This window comes from Rousettus aegyptiacus, unplaced genomic scaffold (genome assembly GCF_014176215.1).
Source record: "Rousettus aegyptiacus isolate mRouAeg1 unplaced genomic scaffold, mRouAeg1.p scaffold_m13_p_14, whole genome shotgun sequence".
Classification (NCBI taxonomy): domain Eukaryota; kingdom Metazoa; phylum Chordata; class Mammalia; order Chiroptera; family Pteropodidae; genus Rousettus; species Rousettus aegyptiacus.
In genome coordinates this window covers 33,878,149-33,899,191 of record NW_023416289.1, presented here as the reverse complement: position 1 = coordinate 33,899,191, position 21,043 = coordinate 33,878,149, and the positions used below count along the sequence as shown (strand labels likewise).

Sequence of the window (21,043 nt, the reverse complement as noted above, 5' to 3'; positions counted from 1 at the left end):
ATGATTTGCAATATAGCAAATAGCCAGGTGCACAGCAAGGAAGTTCCTCTCATTTCTGCTTTGCAGTGCTCACATCTCATGAGGGGCGGAGAAGAACTGGGTATTTTCCTTGCAGTCTGTCCTCATGTGTCCTCTCTTCCTTAGGAACCCTGGCAGCTGAGTGTGGAGGGTCATAGGCTCTGGGTCTGTGACAGCCTCTGTTTTCAGGAGAGCCCAGTAGGTAGCCTGTCATTGTGGTTTCAATAGTGTGTATACATAGCTCAAGGCAGAGAGGAGAAGGGCATTTCCTGTAGGAGAAGCCCTTGGACCACTTAGCCATCATACATGTCAAGGCCCCAGGAGGTAGGAGAGGCCTCTACAGTAAAGGAGGTTCTGAAGGCACTAGCAGGAGTGCCTGTTGATTTTCATTTGGAAATAAAATTTGTAATGAGGAATGTAAATGTTAGGGTAGCTAGGGAAAGGTGTGTTGTGTTCCTTTGGAGCTGGAAGCAAATTTCAGTTGAGAGGCTGTTGAATCAATCCGGCACTAAACAGAACTACGTTAGCCAAGACTATAAGAGCAGAGTATTTACCAGTTGTTGAGTGAAGAGAATCAGTAATTTTAATAGTATTGGAAAAGAATCATTGGATCCGGGAGATGAGAGCCAAAACCCAGAACGAAGTAGCAATAATTTATCTTGGAAAGATGCAGAAGGTCATAACGGGACATTTCAACCATATATTGTTCCAGGTCTGCCAGTTAATCTGTGGAGAAGGGATGTTATGAAAGAAATGGGAGTGTATTTGTATAGTCCAAGTGAGTCTGTTACTCAGCAAATGTTTGACCAGGGGCTTTTACCTAATCAAGGATTAGGAACTAGGGGCCAAGGCATTCAAGAGCTTTTAATGTCTATTCGAAGACCCCAGAAGGCAGGCTTAGGGTATTTTTAACAGAGGTCACTGGGTAACCTGTACTCCACGCAGACCCACTTTTCCACGTGACTTCTTTAGTGCCTCATAATGGCTTCCATCATGTCTCAAAATGGCTCCCGACACCAGAGGGGCAGGCTCAGACGCTCAATCGCTTACAAGGCAGGGGAACCCCAGTAGAGGGCCCGAGTAACCACCGCTGACCTCAGTGCTGGTTGGTGGGTTGACCAGAGTGGCTTCCCACATGGTCCCCTTGGAGGAAGCCTCTCCTTGCTTCCTTTGGTGTGAGCCTTTGTCTTTTAAGTTGCCCAGGGATACTGATCACCTCTGGGGTCACTAATCACCTCTCGAGGTATATGGGCCAGACAGAGGACATCTGGCTCTGGACCAATTAGTCTGCATATTAAAAGCCTGCTCCTGGCAGGGCCCTGTGCTATTTCTAAGAACTGGCTAGCCCAGGGGTGTTTGATATTAAGTTGTTAAGATGTCAAAACATCAAAATGTACAGAAAATAAAAAATGACTAATACAACAGTGTCATTCCTCTTGGATAAATTTTATCATCCAAATTCACTCTCTAGCTTTCGCAGCAATGCTGAACGTACTTGTCATCTGAGAAATGATCAAAATTAAGGCATAGTACGAGGACCGGGGAGAAGGGCAAAAATGCTCCTAGTAAAATCTCCCATAGATCTTATCTGCAAACTATGCTCTCAAAAGACTCAAAACATGCATATACAAACAACTGCCATGGAGCTGCTAGACTCCCACTCAGAAGCTGTGAGTAAAACAGTCTCCTTGCTCTTCAGTTCCTGTGAAGCCTAGGAATGGTTAATGTGAGGTCTGATGTGTGTGATCAGCCATAAGGGAGAATAATTCAGAGAGGCTGTAGAGGGAACAAGGGAGGGGAGACTATGGGCAGCCCCAAAACAAGTACATGTGGTAGCACATGCCTCTGAGTCCCTCAGATGTATCCCTTCTGCCTATCAGTGTGTGTGCCAATTCCAGAAATCACAATTGGTTTTTCACATAATGTTCCTTCTTGAATTCTCTGAGATACCATCTATTCCTTTTAAGAATACAACTTTATCTAGGAAATTTGGTGTGTTTGGTAAGCCATGAGAGGGAGAATAATCATGGCAGGTTATTGAGAAAATGTGGAGGAGATACTGACGCCTTCAACAGCAAAGGGTCTGCTGGCCAAAGAATGGGCATTTTACTAAAGACAAATAGGTTGCAAACACTTTCTGTAATGTTTGACATTTTTAATCCTTAGAGAAATGCAATTAAAACTAGTGAGACACCACTACGCACTTATTTAAAAAAGTAATATTAAAAAGTAACCTTCCAGGTCTTGACAAGTGTGAAGGAACTGGAAGTCTCACACACTGCTGGTGGGAATGCAAAAAGACACAACCATGTTAGATCATAGTTCAGCAATTTCTTAGAGTTAGATATTCACCTACCCTATGTTTCAGGCATTCCACTCAGTTATTAATATAAATGAAACACATATCCATATAAAGAATTACAAACAAATGTTCCCATCAGCTTTATTTGCAATTGCTAACACTGGAAATAACCCAAATGTCCATAAACAGATGCATGGATAAACATAGTTGACGATACGTGAGAAAGCTACTCAGAAATAAGTAGAAAATATTCATACAGGCACCATTTATGAATCTCAGTAACTATGCAGCATCAATAAAACCAGAAAAAGAGTAAACACTTTATGATCTGACATAAATTTCTAGAAAATGCAATCAATTGTAAACAAACATAAATCGGTGGTTGCCTGGAGGGCCAGGGAGAAATTATAAAAGGGCACGAGGAAAATATGCAGGTGACAGATGTGCTCATTATCATGGTAATGGTGATGGTTTCATGAGTTTATACCCGTTAAAACTTATCAAGTTGTATACTTTAAACATGTACAATTTATTCTATGTTAGTTATACCTTAATATAGCTTTAAAAAAATGGTTCACAATAAAATCTAAATCTCACACTCTTCAGAAATCAGGTTTGGCTCCATATCTCACTCCTCATGCCTTTCCTTGGTGGCAAAGAATGAAGGCTATTTCCACTTGAGTCAAGGGGAATGCTGGCTGGCTCACAAAAGTCACATCCCTGGACTATAGGACCTCTCTCCTCTCCATCCTGTTGTTGCCTATATAGCAATGGCTTAGAGGAGAACAGCTCAATCTACAGGAATGCACAAAACCCTAAAATTACTTTGCCTGCCAAATATTTTGACGAAATATTTTGACTTTAGCTACATACAATAAATATACCTGGAAGTCTTCAGATTTCTGTACACGCTCACCCTGCAGTCATCGGAACTTGAATGCATCTTTAGAAGAGGCACATTCTATGCAGTTTGCTGTACCCTCCTCCACTCTCTATTAATCCCGTGTTTCTGTACCAATCTCAGTACTCCCTGCAGGTGGAGTCTTAGAACTAGTGGCACTAGCTAACTGAATTCTGGGTATCTGGGGCATGTGTATCCTCTGCAAAACCTTGCGTTAAGGTTCTCATCACCAATGCTGGGCATTATGTGCCATCTCCTGTGAGCAAGAAAAATATGTATTATCTCCAGAAGCATTGAAGGTGCCACAATTACCTCTTCCTCAGGTTACCTCTGAACCCACAGACCTCTGGTATCCAGGCAAAAAAATTAGGACCACAAAGCAGTCTTTCCTAGGAGGCGTTGGCAACAATGCCGACCAGGGCAACACTGGAGACTGCTCTATTTGGCTATAATACTGTCCCTCTGGGGCACAGTTTGGGTCCTCACAAAAGCTGTTTCCCTTTCAAGCTGGCAGAGTCCTATTGTGCTTTCAAACTACCCATACAGTGAATAGAGTTTCCAAGATTAAAGGTGCTGAAACAAAAATGCCTTTATTGTTGCCTAAACCAGAACAATGTGTGACAGGCAGTTTCTGGTTTGGTGACTTGGAAGCTGGAAAACTTCATTACAAGTACTATCCGAGACCAACTATGTCCCTGAAAAAGCTAGTCCTCCTCTGCCAACCACCAGAACTCAAAGTTATCTGGGCCAATATAGTGTCAGGTCCATGCCCTAACGTCAGAGAGAAGGGCTCAGGACACACATGACTTTCTCCAACAAATAGGACAACACAGAGGTCCACTTCCTTGAGCTGGTTAGGGTGGTGGCTAACGGACGTTGTGTGGAGCTGCCAGGTTGTAGAAGTGAAATGTCCTCTGCCACAGAAACAGTCAGTAACGTAAATCTGGCAAGGACCCCTGGGGAAGTAAAACATGCTTCCCACACAACTGAAACTTATGGGTAATCTACAGACTGTGGATGGGTATCCGGATGAGAGTCAATTCAGGCAGACAGCTCCTCACAGAGGCTTTCCTCCAATACTATCACACTAAGTAAGGAAAGAGCACACTCCTTCTATACCTATGGCCTTTCTCTACTGTGAACTCTTTGGTATTGACTGAGGTCGGATTGGTAGTTAAACAATTTCACACGTTCACTGCACGTGAGCTCTTCTATGTCAAAGGAGGCCAGAGCTCTGGCTAAAAGATCTACATTCAGCGCACCCATAAGGCTTTGCTCCAGTGTGAACTGTCCAGTGTCAAATGAGGTGGGTTTTGCGGGTAAAGAATTTCCCACACTCACTGCATTCATGAGGCCTTTCTCCGGTGTGAACTCTTTGGTGTTGAATAAGGACAGATTTCTGGCTAAAGCATTTCCCACAATCACTGCAGCCATAAGGCCTTTCTCCAGTGTGACCATTTGGTGTTAAATGAGGACAGATTTCTCGCTGAAGGACTTCCCACACACAGTGCACTCATAAGGCCTTTCTCCAGTGTGAACTCTCCAGTGTCGAGTGAAGTGAGTTTTACAGCTGAACGATTTCTCACATTCAGTGCACTTATAGGGCCTTGATCTCGTATGTGCTCTCTTGTGTCGAAGCAGGCCGGAACTTTGACTAAACGACCTTCCACATTCGCCGCATTTATAAGGCCTTTCATTGGTGTGAACTCTCTGGTGTTTAATGAGGATAGACTTCTGGATGAAAGATTTCCCGCATTCACTGCACTCATAAGGCCTTTCTCCTGTGTGAATTCTTTGGTGTTGAATGAGGTCAGATTTCTGGCTAAAAGATCTCCCACATTCAATGCACTTATAGGGCTTTGCTCCAGTATGAACTCTCCAGTGTCGAATGAGGTGGGTTTTCTGGCTAAAGAATTTCCCACATTCGCCACACTCATAAGGCTTTCCTTCAGGGTGAGTTTGGTGCTGCTGAACAAGTCTGTATCTGCAGCTGAAGGCTTTCCCACCTTTGCTACACTCACTGTGCCCTTCTCCAGTGTAGACTCTGGTGGGGAAGTGGGTGTGTGTGGCTGAAAACTCTCCTGCTTTGATCCACTTGTCGTGACTTTTTCTACCATTAAAAGGCTCCCCACACTCAGTGCTATGCAGCTTCTCACAATTGGGAGTGGCCTGATGCTGGAGAAGGCCCAAGATAGCTAGAAAGTCCCTTCCATCCTCCCTGCAGATGAATGGCTTCCCTGACACATGGAATCTGCAGCTTGTCACAAACGAGGCCCTGTCTGTACCCATTTTGAAGATTTTCTCTCCACTGCCATGCTTTTGGTACTGGTGAGGGTTTTCACTGAACCAGTGCCTCTGGATACTCCACCTAAGTGTGGCTTCTGCCCAGGATATATTGCTTGGAGCTCAGTCAGGTGCAAAATGTCTTTCAAGCTTGAGACACGCTTCTCGCAGGGGTGAGTCTTCTGAGTAGATGGACATGCCTTTGGAGTCCTGGCCTGTGACTCTCGTTCTACAGAAACCCTCTGCTCAGAAGGTGTCTCCTCATCCTTGGCTCCATACCAACAATCTGAAAGAAGAGAAATGCTGATAAAGTGCTTGTTAACTCTGGTGGAAGGAGGAAGTCCCATCAAAAGTGTCATTCACATACATTCGAACCAAAGAATAAATCTCAGCTATTTTTCAAGATGAGGCAGCAATTTGAATGGAGGGCTGCTTTGCAGTACTGGGATTCTAGATATCATAGACTAGAAAGGGGCCTTCCAGGACAAAGGGCAGAAATACAGTGTGCCACACAGGGTGGAGAGCCAGGATCAATGACTCACTCCTCTGCCAACATTCTTCTGCAGGACCTTGTCAACTGTTGACACGTCCATGACACGCAGAAGGATGGCTGTGTCCAGGCCCAGGAAAATACAATTGGAACTGAGTTGCTGGTGTTCAAGGACTAATTAAGGATATGCACTCACATTATGTGTGGGCTACTGTGGGAGAACCTCAGACTGTGCAGTGGAGAGGAACAACTGATGCATGGAGGTAGAGGTGGAGAAAGCCAGAGACGAAATGTCACAGATGAAATGACAAATCGGAAAAGTGCCAAACATATGAAAAAAAGTGTAGAAATGATTTGTGTACAGTGGCACTTATACCAAAACACTGGTGTACACAAGGCACATGATATGAATACAGATCTGTGGCACATCTTGCATTGGCCACCCTGTGACTCAACCTGGGCTCTCCCCACACTCCCAGTTGTGTAAGAACCAGGATAAACTAAGTCCTTAAGGAAAGACAGGACATGTGAGTTGGTCAAAACTGGTCCAGAGCAATTCAGGACAAAACAGACTACAGGAAAAAAAATAATATTACAATAAACTCTGAAAGGTGAGTCTTTCAAGAAAGGTCTATGGTCTACGGCCACGCCACCCTGAATGTGCCCGATCTCGTCTGATCTCGGAAGCTAAGCAGGGTCAGGCCTGGTTAGTACTTGGATGAGAGACCACCTAGGAATACCAGGTGCTGTAGGTGTTAATAAAAAAAAAAGGTAGAAAGAAAGAAAAGAAAGAAAAGAAAGAAAGAAAGAAAGAAAGAAAGAAAGAAAGAAAGAAAGAAAGAAAGAAGAAAGAAAGAGAAAGAAAGAAAGAAAAGAAAAGAAAAGAAAAAAGGAAGGAAGGAAGGAAGGAAGGAAGGAAGGTCTATGAACCATGTAATTAGTAACTGTAACAATGCCTGCAATTCCTGATACAGGCAATCATGAGGAAATGTCAGCTAGAAGAAGGGGGAAGTATCTGGGGCACAAAGTGCCATGGGTCTAGACACAGTCATTCTGCCAGTGACAGGGAAAGAAAGTTGAGACCCATTAGGCTGACTGCCAAACGCCTGACTCGCAGCCTCTTGTCTGCATGCACTGGAGTAACAGGAGTTATGGCTGTTAGAGCAGTGCTTTGCTTGGGGTAGTGCACATGACAGCGCTGGTACCCACAGCACATAAGCCCAGAAAGTGGGGAAGCCAGCAGAGCCATTGGTCTGCCTGTGGAAAGGACAGAGCCTCTGGGACAGGGGGAAAGAAAGAGACCAGATCAGGACACTGGGAGGAGTATAAAGGCCTTACCCAGGGATGCTGTGAGTGCAAAGTTCTCCAGCATCACATCACGGTACAGGAACCTCTGAGCCTCATCAAGGACCCCCCACTCCTCCTAGGAGAAATAAATGGCCACATCTTCAAACGTCACACAGCCATGATGAGGACAATTCACTATAGGACCAGCTTCTCTCCTAAACTCCAAGTTCATCCACCCACTTACTCACCCCCCTGCTCACCCATCTCCCAATTTCCCCACCTCAGGGAGATATTAGGTCCTGGTGCCACTGACATGCACTCTGTTTTCATCTCATTACAGTGACCATTCACTGTGTTGATCCATCCACAGCAATAAAAGGCAGGTGGGAAAACATGATACCAGAGCTCTGGGCCTGCACCCAGGGAAGCACTTCCTCTTGTCAGGCAATTCTCCCAGTTGCTCAGATCATGCCTCTCAGACACAACCAAGGGCGTTGGCTCATATTTCACTCTTATGTCCTCAATGCTGGGGCCCTCAGGCCATCAGTTCTCACTCCCTCTCCATGTGGGCATTACTTTCTACCACCTCTCTCTCTCAAAGTCACCACCTCTTCCCTGCCCTGCACCATAGGCATCTCCCTGTCCTTGTTATTCCACACACAGCATATAGAGTGCTTGGCAAATTCAAACAGGATCCAGTACTATTCCAGACCTCAATAGTCCACACTACCATTGGCAGCCCATGTCCTACAGGTCTCCCTGACTGACTCTGCTCCTTGCTTCACTCTCACCCAGGACCCTCCTATACCCAGCAACCTCTTCCACTGGGGCTGCACTTGATGTCCTCTCCAGTCACAGCCTTCCTCTCTTTCTAACCCTCACTCAAAACCCAATCCCAGACACTTTCTACCCCAGATCCAGTAACTCTCCCTCTTGACTGCTTGTGCCCTAAACTAATCCACCCACCTGACTGAAACGCCTCAGACACACCAAGATCATGACAAAATTCTGGTGAGTCCACAGAGCGGTGAATCAGCAGCCTTGACACCTGACAGATCATCCTCTCCCACACTGTTCCCATGACCACTTCTCTCCTTCACTGGTGTTTGTGATATCTATAACTTCCCCAACCCCCATCTAGGTGCCCAAGCATGAGACCCAGTCTGCAGACTCCACCCTACTCTTCCTGGACTGCTATTAATGTCCCTATGACGAGGATTACCCTACTAAATGTGACCCACAGTGTTACAGACTGAATGTACATGTCCTCCCCAAATTCATACATTAAGACCTAACTCCTGATGTGATGGTATTTAAAGATGGATAGTTGGGGGGAATTAATCAGTTTTAGAGTAGGTCATGAGAGTGGGACCCATGTGATGGGATTGGCACACTTAAGAGAAAGATAAAGGTCTCTTGGTCTCTCCACTCACTTGTACCAAGGCCATGTGAGGATACAGCTATCTGCAAGACAGGAAGAGTTCCTCACCAGGAATGGAATCTGCCAGCTGTTTGATCTGGACTTCCCAGTCTCCAGAACTGTAAGAAATAAAGGTATTTTGTTTTAGCCGCCTAAGCTGACTAAGACGTACACATCTATCCTGGTCCACATCCTATCCACCACCTTTTGCAGATGTCCACCCCTCCCTAGAGTCCCAGATCTATGGTCCTGCTGCTCACTTAATACCTCTACTCAAACACAACCTAACCACAACAAAAATCCTAATATCCTGAATGAAATGAATCCTACTACCAATTTCCACATCCTGATTGATGGAATTTTCATCCTTTGAACTCTTAAACCCAAAATCTTTGCAGTAATCCCCGACTTCCCTTTTCTTTCTCCCCTTCAAAATCAGAAAATCAGAGATCTACTGAAAAAACTGATCCGGAATCCAAATACTTCTACTACCTCCAAGGCCACTGCACTGGTCCTCATCACCATCACTCACCTGGACTATGGCAGTAGCTTCTTCCTTGGTCTTCCTACCACCTTCGTACTCCCTTGGTCTCTTCTCCATGCTGCGGCCACAGAGAGCCTTATGATGACTTGATCACATCACCTCCCTCCTCTGCTCCAAAACCTGCCACTGTTTCCATCATCTCTAGAACAGATACCCAGCTTCTCTGGGAGCCATCCCAGACCTGATTCCTGCCCCCATGCTGTCTGTTCCTATGGCAAAGAAAGGAGCCTTGAGGTTCCCTTAAAACAGTTTCGTCACACCATCAAGAGTCTAAACATACTGGTACCTCTACCTGGGGCAACCTGTCTTCAGACCTCACCCGACCGGTTGCTAGCAATGGGAACCACTCCATATAACCTCCAGCCTGGTCTGAGGACCCTGGGCTTAGGATTTGTTCAGGGTCCCCAGCCCCAAGGGCTGCAAGAGTGGTAGGTGATGAGTCCTACCACAATCCCTGGGATCATTCATGAGTGGGATGAGGCCCAGTGAGGTTCTAGAACACCCTCCACTCATCTTTGTAGAGTTCATAAGTGCTTTTGTACTTGTAACAGCCTCTGTGAAGAGGGAAGTTCCGAGAGACAGGTGACCATGGCAGGATTCAACTGGCTGAACCCAGGTGTCCCTATCCTTCTGCTCAGTTCTGGAGCCGGGTGACCCCGGATTGACTGTGTTATCTCTGGGTCTTAAGTCCTCAGGGCTGACTCCTATCAGATGGGTCACCTCCAACAAAGCTTAAATCCCCTCTGCCTCCTGTAACTGTTCCCCTTCTAGTCTGTTCCTCTGAACAGCTTTTGGAAAACGTTTAAAAGCCTAACTCAGGCGTGGTCTTTTCTATTCACAACTTCCTATGGATCACAGCGTCCTATAAATAACAGCCGGTCACCCAGGGGCACTCTGCTTCATGTTCCCTGTTCCCTGAACACACAGGCGTACTTCAGGGTTCCGGAATACTCCCGACTCGATCGTACCTCGACATCTTCACAAGGCTTGCCGCTCCGCCTGTGACCCTCTCCCACCCTGTCACCCCGGATGTCGTCCACCAGCGCCTCACGGTCCCGGACGCCGGGACCTGGGCTGCAGGACGGGAGCAGCGCCCGCACGTGGGGCTTTAGAGTTAGAGGGACTGAGGGCGGTGAGGCCCAGGAAATGCACTCACGGGAGCCGGGTCCCTCAGAGCGGCCACTGCCATCGACGCTGTGGGCGCGGCGGGCGAGCCGAACGGAGACCTGGCAGCAGAGTCACCGCGACCCAGTGCCTCAGACCCGCCTCTGAGCAGCGGGGACAACGCCTCCGGCGCCTTCCCAGTCGCACAGCCTCCGCCCCCAGCTCCCGCTCCACAGCCTGTGATCAGAGCACAAACCCAAGACCAGCCAAACCTACCGCCAAGCGGAGGACGCCGGAAGTCCCGCCCCAACGCGAGGCGCACGCACGGAATTGACCCTCTCCTGAGCCTCCATAGGCGCCTGAAGCAGAGTATTCAGGGTAATGTAGTTCTCACAGCTGCAAAGTCCCAGGGGACGAGCGACCCCTCACCTGAACCTCCAGGGAAAAGTGGCACCCTGAGGGAAGTGTGTCTAACCTCCAAGGGCGGGGGAGGGGATTTGCCCTTTCCTTAGAGGTCGTACTCAACGCTTTATTAAGGGAGTGTTGTCTGCAACTGATCACCTAAGTGTTTAGAGACATTATTTCAGACCCTGAAGCCTAGCGTGTCACCTGGAGTCTAAAAGTATTATTTCAGGCGCTCCTGAAGACAGTAAATCCAAAGAGATGTATCATTGAACAGAATCATTCGGACACAACATATATTCACTCTTAGCTGGCACCAAATGAACTTTATCGTTTTCTCTTCAAGTGCCTGGAGCCTGTAACGTTAGAGTCCGTTTTGTGAGTTTCAAAATGTTGGGTCAGGAACAAGAGAAAAGGACTCCACACAGGGATAGGACAGAGAAGAAAGAGATGGGACAGAGGTGCGGCCTTACCCAACAAGAGAAGGAGCCCACAATTTCCCAGCATCACATTCTAGTACCTGGTACTCTAGGCCAGATTCAGATGTCCACACTCCTCCCAGGTGAAAGTCTCAGTCGTATCCTAGAAGGTCACCAATGCCTGGAAAGTTAGAGGCAGCAAGTGGCTTTGGGCTGTTGGTTGAGATCAGGATTTTTTGATTGGTCACTGCAAAAAGTGTAGGGAGCCTTAAGCCTGAGACACTGAGGTCTCTTGATGGCAGGGTTCTGTGCCACCTCAAGGTGGAGGCAGACACTGCCTCTGGACATGATGTAATAGTGGCCGAGAGAAAAGATTCCTGTGCAGGGAATCAATTCTGTGTCAAGTCTACTGTGACAAGGACTCTGGCTGATTCTATTCCCCCCACATGCCCTCATGTGCTCACATTCAGCCATTTGACCTGTGAGCCTCTGAGATCTGTCAATTGGAACTTTTGTGCATTTCTTATGGGAAAGTAAAATGCTACGGTGTGAAAAACAGCATAGCACATCCTCAAAGTTTAATGTAAATATGTCATCTGATCAAGCAATTCCATTCCTGGGTCTATACTCCAAAAATACTGAATGTAGGCACTCATATTCTTGTACATCCATGTCCACATGACATATAATCACAGTAGCCAAAAAGTGGAAACAATGCAAATGTTCATTAACAGATAAATGGATAAACAAAATGTCATGTCCAAACAATGGAATATTATTCAGCCACAAGGAGCAATAAAATTCTGATACATGCCACAAGATGAATGAACATTGAAAACATTATATTAAGTATCATAAGCCAAACACAGAAGGATAAATAGTGCATGTTTCCACTTAAAAGAAATATCTAAAATTAGCAAGCACATAAAGACAGAACGTAGTTTAGATATTATTACCAGGGGCTGGAGTAATGTGTGAATAATGAGTCTATGCCTCACGAATATACGATTTATGCTTGGGTATCTAAAAAATTTTGGAAATAGTGTTGATAGATACACGACGTTGCAAATTTACTTAATGCCAGTAAGTTGTGCATTTGAAAATGCAAAAAATTTTAATATAGAAAATATTCCACTACATATTAAGGTATATACTTAATATCCAAACTGGTGTTATCCAAATTGCCCAAATTTTCTAGTCATACTATTTCAAAACGTCATCAACTTTTCCACTGATGAAGTTAAAACAGTGTAATCCTTCCATAAGCACATACATAGTGTTCACATTAGGCCTCATATAGGATTGTGATTTCCAGAACCTAACCACCCCATTCTACACAGAATAATACATTTCTATCAAGAACCTGAACATTATTAGTCCCCTAAATAAAGATAGATGTTGGAAGAAATGATTAAATTTCATGTAGAGAACAGGGTTATATGATCACAATCAATTAGAAAAAATTTTTTCTTGTCAGGCAGGTAACACAAAACTGATAGACACGAGTATCACTGCAAATGAGTACAAAGGGGCTTAAAGGTGGGAAACACGAAGACAAAAACAAAGAGGTGTCCACCAGCCACTGGCCTGGCATAACAAATCGAGTCGTCCACATAGACAAGTGAAAAAGAGAAGACAGTGAGTAAAAGGAGAAAAAGGAGCTGACGAAGATGAAGATGATACGCATGGCTCTGGCCTCGTGAGATCGGCTGTTGGTGCGAGTGTGTTGGATTCACTGCTCGTGCCTGTGCAGGAAAAGGACCATGGAGCTCCTGGCCCAGACCATGAAGCCCAAATACATAAGGTCAGTTGTGGAGAATATGACTACAACTACAAACCTAATTAATCTGTCGAGTGCGGAACAGTATTCATAATTTATTTTTACATTAAAGTTTTCAGTGTGCATTGGACCAGTTATATTGATAGGAACAAAGTTATTCACCAAGAGGTGCACGATCCGGCACAGGAAACAGCAGACCCCAATGCATTTTGGGGATCTGATTCTGAGCTCCATCCACCTAGAAAAGTTGGGGCAAAGTTTAATTATCTGGTAGACACTGAGGAGGGAGTTGGTGTTGAGGCAAACCTCTCTGGCTACTCTCTGGAAATAAAAGAGAAGTTTGCATCCAGTCTCATACAGGAAGTAATATGATCCAAAGGCTGCCATTGTATGAGGAAGCCCTCTGGATAAAAGCACCAAGGAGTTGGCTAAGACCAGTTGATTGAGAATGATGTCACGTTTCCCGTGAGCAAAGTGAAGTTATGAAGACAAAAGAGGAAGGAGTTTCCAAGGATTCCTACTCCTATCAGAGTGACTAGGATAATCCCCATTTTCCATTGGGCAGAAGCCATCGCATCAATATCAATGGGAGATTGATTTTAATTGGAGCCATGTGAAGGGCACTTCAACAAACAAAAAGAAATATGTTACCGTCACCATCATGCCTAGTATCCTCCAGTGCAAAGCCTAACTCATGCTTTCTCCACTTTAATGGGCATTACGTAGGTGTGCTTATGGGTGCAGAAGCAGATCGTGGAAGGTCTACTCAAACACGCTTCAGATGTCTATCTATGGGAACCAGATGAACGCATCATGACCCATCTGCACAACAGTTTTCCACACCTGTAAACTGCAACAGGAGGGCCTCTATGCTCTGATCCACAGAACTGGAGACATTCTGAAGTGAAAAGCCAGGTACAAAACTTTGTAGAGGATGCTAAAGTTTATTCAGGTACACAGTAGAATGAAAACTGAGGCACAGCACATAGAATGGGGCTGAATGTAAGTTAGACTTTTAAGAGAAATATCTTGCCATAGTGTTTTATTTGTATGAATGGACAATCATTCACATAGTTATTAAACAATATTAAGCACATCAAAAATTTTAAAAAGACCAAGTTCAAAGTTTGAAAATTTATTGAATATCCACTTGGTCTCTGTATATAAAATAAATGCTGCAAGTGAATTGAAAATACAGAATTTTGACCGTATATCCCTAAGGTAGGTATATGAAGGCAAAACTACCTGCAAAGAAATCTTAAACTTTGTGTGCATATTTTACAAAAAGTATTGGTATGACACTTTGGAAAAAAAGGTATTAATATAAATGGGAAATAAATATTTCTGTGCAAGACAAAATAACTGCAAATGTGAAGCCAAAAAAATTGAAATAGAAGTCTAAAACCTACATTTGATAGGAACAATCATAGTAATGCACATAGTGTTTGACTTTAAAGTCATACATATTTTATTTCTTGTTTCATTGAATAAATCTAGAAATTATGGACAACCCTACAGCAATACTTAATTCTAGCACCCGGTAATGGACTCTTAATACAGTTGCTCACTGTAAGAAAGCAGAGTGTCTTGGGGGCAAAAAAGCTTATTCCAGGTCGAGCGCAGAACTTCCCAAGATCATTCTGAATCTTCTTGGTATAAAATAACTGCCAAAGTCAATGCTAGAAGATGTGAGGGAAACAAGTCATTATTCTGAAAACTGCTGAAGGATAAATATCAATGGTTTCTCTGACCACAGCTGGACGGACTATTTGGCATTAAGAAATCTCTGTGCAGGCACACAACCAGCCTGTTTTGGATGAGCCTTGTGGATGTCATATAAATGTATTTTAGATCATGGGTAAAGATACAGAGATACAAAATGAAATATTAAAAAAAATAATAAATTCAATAACATTTTAGGAGAGACTTTCTTACGAAGACAATTCCTTCTTTCAGATGCACCGATGTTTCAGTTTCAGTATTGGCTGATGAAGTGGAGGACATTTTCACATTGAGAAGGAACAAAACTACATGCGGGACAGTCCCTTCCTGAGTCACCATCGTCCTGGCACGGTCACTTCAGCACGACAGGAATTACAGCTCTGAGCTGTATTTCAATTTCCATGATTCAGAACCGAAATGGTTATAATCTTGAGAAACACAGGGATTGTTTCTCAAGACACCAACTTTTTTATCTTATATAGGCAAGTCTCCTTAAACATTAGAGGTATATTTCCAGCTTTAATCTTAGAGAAAATTAATATTAGATCTAAATATAAGGAATGTCTAATCTCTTTGCTAAAGTTGTAGTATATTTTCATAATTTTGCCTGAGCAAAGTGTTATTAAGCATGCCCCAAACCTCAGGACTTAAAAACATTTTAGCACATAACATATTTACAAAAATTAAAATTTTTTCACTTTTATACTTTCACTGAAAGATTTCTAAAACAAATATGAAAATAAAACTCAAAGAACTACAAGGGGCAATTATAATCTCAGCGCTTATTTGGAAATGAATATGAACAAGTGAGAGAGGAGAGGAGGCATATGAAAAAATCCAAGGAACGGGTCTACAGAAATGACCGACTCAGTCAGTTAAAACTGCTCTCTCCCCCCATTCTGCCCAGTGCTCTCCAGCTAACATGTTTTCTTACAGCTACCTCCCCCGCCTCAAGGACTCTCCAGCTCACATCTGTTGATTCACAGCTTGCCAACCAACGAATGTTCTTCCTTATCTCTAGCTGTGTAGGAATAACAAGACGGTGTAAAACTGCTTTTTATGTGACAATTGGGGCTCAGCCTTTGGATAGGAATCTGCTGAACAGGTGCCAGCATCTATAAGTGCTGCTCCCTGCTTAAAGGCTAGGAGTCCCGTTTCTCTGTTCGAGAATCCTATAATGGTGCTGATAGCACCAAGGTCGCGGGTTCTACAAAACAGCCTGTAAGGCCGGTGGTCTGGAAATTCCTCCTCCGTCGGAGCCCCCCACCTGAAGCTCCCTCTCCCATCCTGAGTCATGAAGCACACGTGAAACCGCAGACAAAGGATTCACGCACCCCTTGCACGGACACTGCAGAAGTACATAAGCTGTAATAAATCTAACCAAGGGGAGATCGTGCCTTGGATCTGTTGAATGCCCCGCACTCTCTGCCGGCAATAAATTCTTCTTCGTCTAACAAAGTTGTTTGAGTGTCCAAATTCCTCCTTTGGGTGTCTCTTCCTGCAAGTCACAGTTTAATACCAAGACCCTGGGTACCATTTCTTGGATTAAGTAGTAAAACGAAGGAGTTTTAAAAAGTTCTTTCTCCATCCTGTGCTTTGGCTACCTGCACGGATTTTGGAGGTTAAACTGCACGTTTGACAGTTCTCTCCGACGTAAGAGATGCATGCTGGATTGTACTTGGTATTGTAGGAATACCGAAGTTCCAAATAGATAAAATGATCGTCAGGCGTCCATCCAGTGCTGGATCTAAGTGTTTGTGTCTTGAGTTCAGGCATTCAGAGGCTTCCCTGTAAACTTCTTTTCCACCTAAGTCTTAATACATTTGGTACTGAGGGTTAAATTACCAGGATGAAAGGTTGGATCAAAGAGTTATGGGACCTGTAGTGCAGCCTGGGACCGGCGGTACTCTCTGCGAGACTTTGTTGCCAGAAGATGTGCGCAGGCGCAGGTTGGCTCTCTTAAGGGAGATTGCGACGGCAATGGCGTTGGAGGAGATTTCCCGGGCTAGCAGTGGCCAGTGGCTGGGCCAGAGGCAGAGGCTGCGTGGACTAGCGGAACAGGGGGTCCTGGAGCGCCGTCCTCTGAATACTCCCTTCTGGGAGCCGGCATTCCGAAGTGTTCTGGGACTTGTAGTCCTGGCGGCCGGCCGCTCGTTGCTCTCTGGGTAATGTCGGCGGTGACCGCTGCGCAGAAGAGCGCTAGTTCCCCCATGAGAACGTCGCGTCCGAATTGTCTATGTCTGAGGTTCGAGTTCGAGTCCGAGTCCGGGATTAGCTCGTTTTTTAGCGTTTCTGCTAGAATACTGGGGAGAAGAGGGCTCCCGTACAGGCTAAAGCAGAAAATATCAGTGGGTTTATCTTTGCACATGCCGTAAGTTTATTCCAAGTGATACTGGCATATCCCTCACAGAAGTGAATCCGTGTTTCTTCAAGATAATTTCATTTGAAAAATGAATCCATTAAAAGTATTTTAATGGTTACGTGCAAGGGTGTTGTGCTTCAGGATATACACGCAACCTGCCTCAGGGTTACTCTCTAGCATGTGATCCTGTTTACTCACCATATCTCGTCACCATAGTAGTTTTATTTATTTGTAATCCTTGTGATTCCCTCACTTTATCGCTTGCTGGGACCAGTGTCCTTTCATCTCAGTCCTTTCTGGATTGCCCCATGTACATTTGCCCCAAATCTCTTTGGTCTCCTCACTATTTATTGTCCTCAGAACCTTTATTTTTGAATCTTTCTGATGCCGAATGGGGCACATTCCCCTAAGGGTCCTTGGCTTCCTGCAGGAAAGAATTCAAGAGTGAGCCAGAGTTAAACTGTATTAGACAAAGAACAATGCTCCACAGAGGTGTGGTCTCCTCTCAAAGCCAGTAAATGAGATCCTGAGCGTCCTAAGAGGTGGGTTCATATGCTTTTTGGTTTCTGTGAAAAATTACTGATTATGGGGAGTAAAGAATGGAATGAATGGTTGGGTTTATCTTTGACTTGTACAAGGTACAACTTAAAGTCTTTGTTTTCCTTTTATGATATGGGTAAATGTTAAAGATGGGTAAATAGTTGTTAGTAATCTCTGCAGGAATCTTCCTTTGTTTTGTGGGTTCCTCTTGTCTGGCTCCATGGCTGATGAACCAGGTTCCCTGTCTAACAGCACCTAGCAGGCTCTGAACTCTCACTGATTTAATGTTTAGTCCATTAGTGTAGATCTCATGCCTCTTACCTATATTATTTCCACAATTTCCTCTTTATATTGTCTTTTAGTGGGTTCTATATCAAAAAATGAAAATAAAGCCTCAACATTAAAAGATATAAGTACAGACAAAAATAGTGTCTCTCTGAAAAATCCCCTTTTAATCAACTGATGTAAAATTTAAAGAATTTTAATGACTTCGAGCTTCGTATTTGTTCCGCTGTCTTTTAGAATCCCAAACATGGGACTTTGGACTAGCATCTGAAGTGAGGGCAGTTTTGTGAGATTGAGTCCTAAAATCTGTGGCGTCAGATGTTGACACCAGGTAGTGTCAGAAATTTGTAAATGTCAGAAAACACCCAAGTAACCACCTGAGGAGTGGCAGTCTCAATGGCCACTTGTGCTACTTACATACTGTGCCCTATAAAAAGAGCTCCTTAGTTTATGGATGGTAGTTCCGAGGCAAAACAGATAACATCCTTTTTGGAAGTTGGCCACTCTTACTGAAGACAGAAAATCAATAGGATAAATCAGCACAATGGGCTGAAGTGTATGCTCTTTGCCTCTATGCCTGGATTTTTACCAACTCACGGGCGGTAACCAGTAGCATGGTTCACTGGCCTGGACTTGTTAGACAGGCAAAGGCAATATAGCCTACTGAAGGGATGCCCATATAGAGCACAGCCCTGTGGACATATGCTGTGGTTGATTGCCCCCCACCCTGAATGGACATGTTTAAGCCTTAAACCCCAATGTGCTCATATGGAGAAGAATCTCTAAGGAAAACATTAAGGTTAAGTGAGTTCATAAGGCTGGGACATTGATATGATAGCATTTCTATTCTTATAAGAAGTGACACCAGACAGCGCTATAACACTTTCTTCCTCAGCGCCCCCTTCCCATCACTCCTGTCTCTGTCTGTCATGTGTGGAATCGGCAAGAAAGTGGTGATAGTAGTCCTATATATTGTAGTCGTATCTATTGAACGAATGCAATTTTTTAGAAAATGAACATTTAAATTTTAAGAGGAAGATCCAACATGCCCACTACCATCTTTAAAATATTTGCTTCACTATCATCTTCCCTTTGACTCTTACCGAGAATTTCCTATTTAATGTTGCCACTCTTTCTTGATCACTGCATTTTTCATCATTCAGGTTCTGTTCGTTTCCACTTTCTACAGAACATAACAATCTTGGAAAAACTAAAGATTTTAATAACAATTTTATATAGTGATCTTTCTCTCCACTAGAAGTTATGTTCCAGGTTTTATACAGTGATTCAGTAGAGCTATTAAAGTGCTCAGCCGTTGTAAGAACCCAATGACTGTGAGAACACTGAATGCATATGACGTCACAGATTTCTGTTGATCTGTTTATTTGAATCACTCAGCCATTCTTTCTATCACATCTCTTTTTATCTCTCTTTCTACCTCATTTGCTGTTCTGCCTTCAATTCCAATACTCTCCAGGAACTCAGGAGTGGAATCGTATTTCGAGACAAACTTTCAAAATGATTGATAATCTCGGATAACGAGGTGCTCACTTTCATTCTCTCACTTATTAGATCTCAATGTTTTCTGTCCTGCTTAGTGTTCTCTGAGATTGGTTTTTTTTTCTCAAATGTTTCACAGTTAAGTTGTTCCTCACTATTTCTGCAATTTTCAATACAAAACTTTATAATTCAATATTAACTGCTTTCAGTATCTTGTCCAATCTGCAAGTGTTTTCCAAAGATAATCTCAGCTCCGTATGCAGACACTGTCACTGAAATTACAAGTGACATGGTAATCACTTCCCAACAAGGAGATGACATCATGGTGTCCCTAACCCTTATATCAGGTTCAGATGTCCCTTTCCATACCTGCACAGGTGCTGCCCGGACACACACTCTTTTGGTTGCAATTGTCATTTGGTAAGTGTCTTTTTTTTAAGATGGGTGTCAGATTCATAGCAGAATTATTCACAGAGAATTCAGTAAAAAAAGTTTATGTGTGTTTTCTGGTATTGGAACACAAATGTATTTGCATATAGGGAGGAATGACCTTTCCTGAGAACACCCAATGCACCCCACCCCTTTGCCCACCTGCTTTAGGGCTGATTGACCCCTCCCCTCCCTCCTCATAGTTTCGCAGATCCTGAAAAATCTTTTCATTTTTCTCTGATTAAAGATGCTGAACCTCACAGTGTTCACTCTAAAGCCTTCGTACCACCAACTGGTGCCCAGCGGTCATGCTGCAGCTGAGTTCCCAGCTCTGAGCAGTTGCCTGGGGTCTGAGCACAGGGGTTGACCTGTGCACTTGGTTTTGTTATATTTAGTTGTGAAGCTGTTGTGCTAATGGTGTCTGTAATGATCTAGCTCTCAGATTTCTGCCATCAGCAGAAGAGTGTTAACATTTACCTCCTGTTTGGAGACCTGAACTCATCATCCCCTCATGTAAGGAAATGAAACGCTCATTTAAAGTATACTATGCCTAACGTTTGTGGAGTTTTAAAAGGGGAGTAATAGTCAGACCTCAGTAGTCTTAACATAATAATATTACCCTGGCATGTAATGTAACGATATTAAAAGTGCCTTCTTATTCTGCTATTAATTTCTTGGTATTAATCTACCCTCTAAGGTGCGCGTTTAGAAAACTAAAAAGATAAGACTAAAATAAAATTCTAACTGCAGAACTGTTTAATCACAAGGTCCACATCTGCCTCTCTAAGTGCAGGGGTCACTTCATTTAGACCCTCCTTTTGTTACCTTAAACCCTATGATGAGAGGAATATCATTCTCCTTTATTGTCATGTACTGCTGAAGTCTTTAAGAGCTGAAATGATTAATTTCCACAGCAGTTTCCAGGTTTACAGGATCCTAATGCAGACTCTCTCTTTATAAAATCTTATTAATTCCCATAGTATGTCTTCTTATTTAAGTGTTTTAAATATAAATTCACTTTGTGATGTCTCTTTGAAAAGATTCTGAATTGTCCCTTTCCCCTTTCTCTTAGTTTCCTTCCTGTCCTAATTCTATCATATTCCATTATTATGCCCCAAATTTCTCTTTTCAATCTTGTTTTTAAAGTTATAAAAATTTAAATTTAAAAATGATTAAATTTCACTGCGACATTTTAAACAAATCAACATATGTATAAATTTAAGGTGGATATATTTTATAAAGCATTTACTCAATC

The 21,043-nt window shown here is 43.6% G+C and overlaps 1 protein-coding gene and 1 pseudogene across 1 annotated transcript; one reads left to right on the top strand and one right to left on the bottom strand.

Moving 5' to 3' along the window:
• Positions 1-2,436: 2,436 nt before the first annotated feature.
• LOC107502290 (zinc finger protein 530-like) lies at positions 2,437-10,615 on the bottom strand. The gene is given in 4 exon segments (XM_036232201.1): positions 2,437-5,575; positions 5,578-5,790; positions 7,333-7,417; positions 10,402-10,615. Coding segments are annotated over 4 exon segments (1,221 nt in total). The 5' UTR covers positions 10,435-10,615; the 3' UTR covers positions 2,437-4,685.
• On the top strand, positions 6,631-6,749 carry LOC118611933 (annotated as a pseudogene).
• Positions 10,616-21,043: the final 10,428 nt, after the last annotated feature.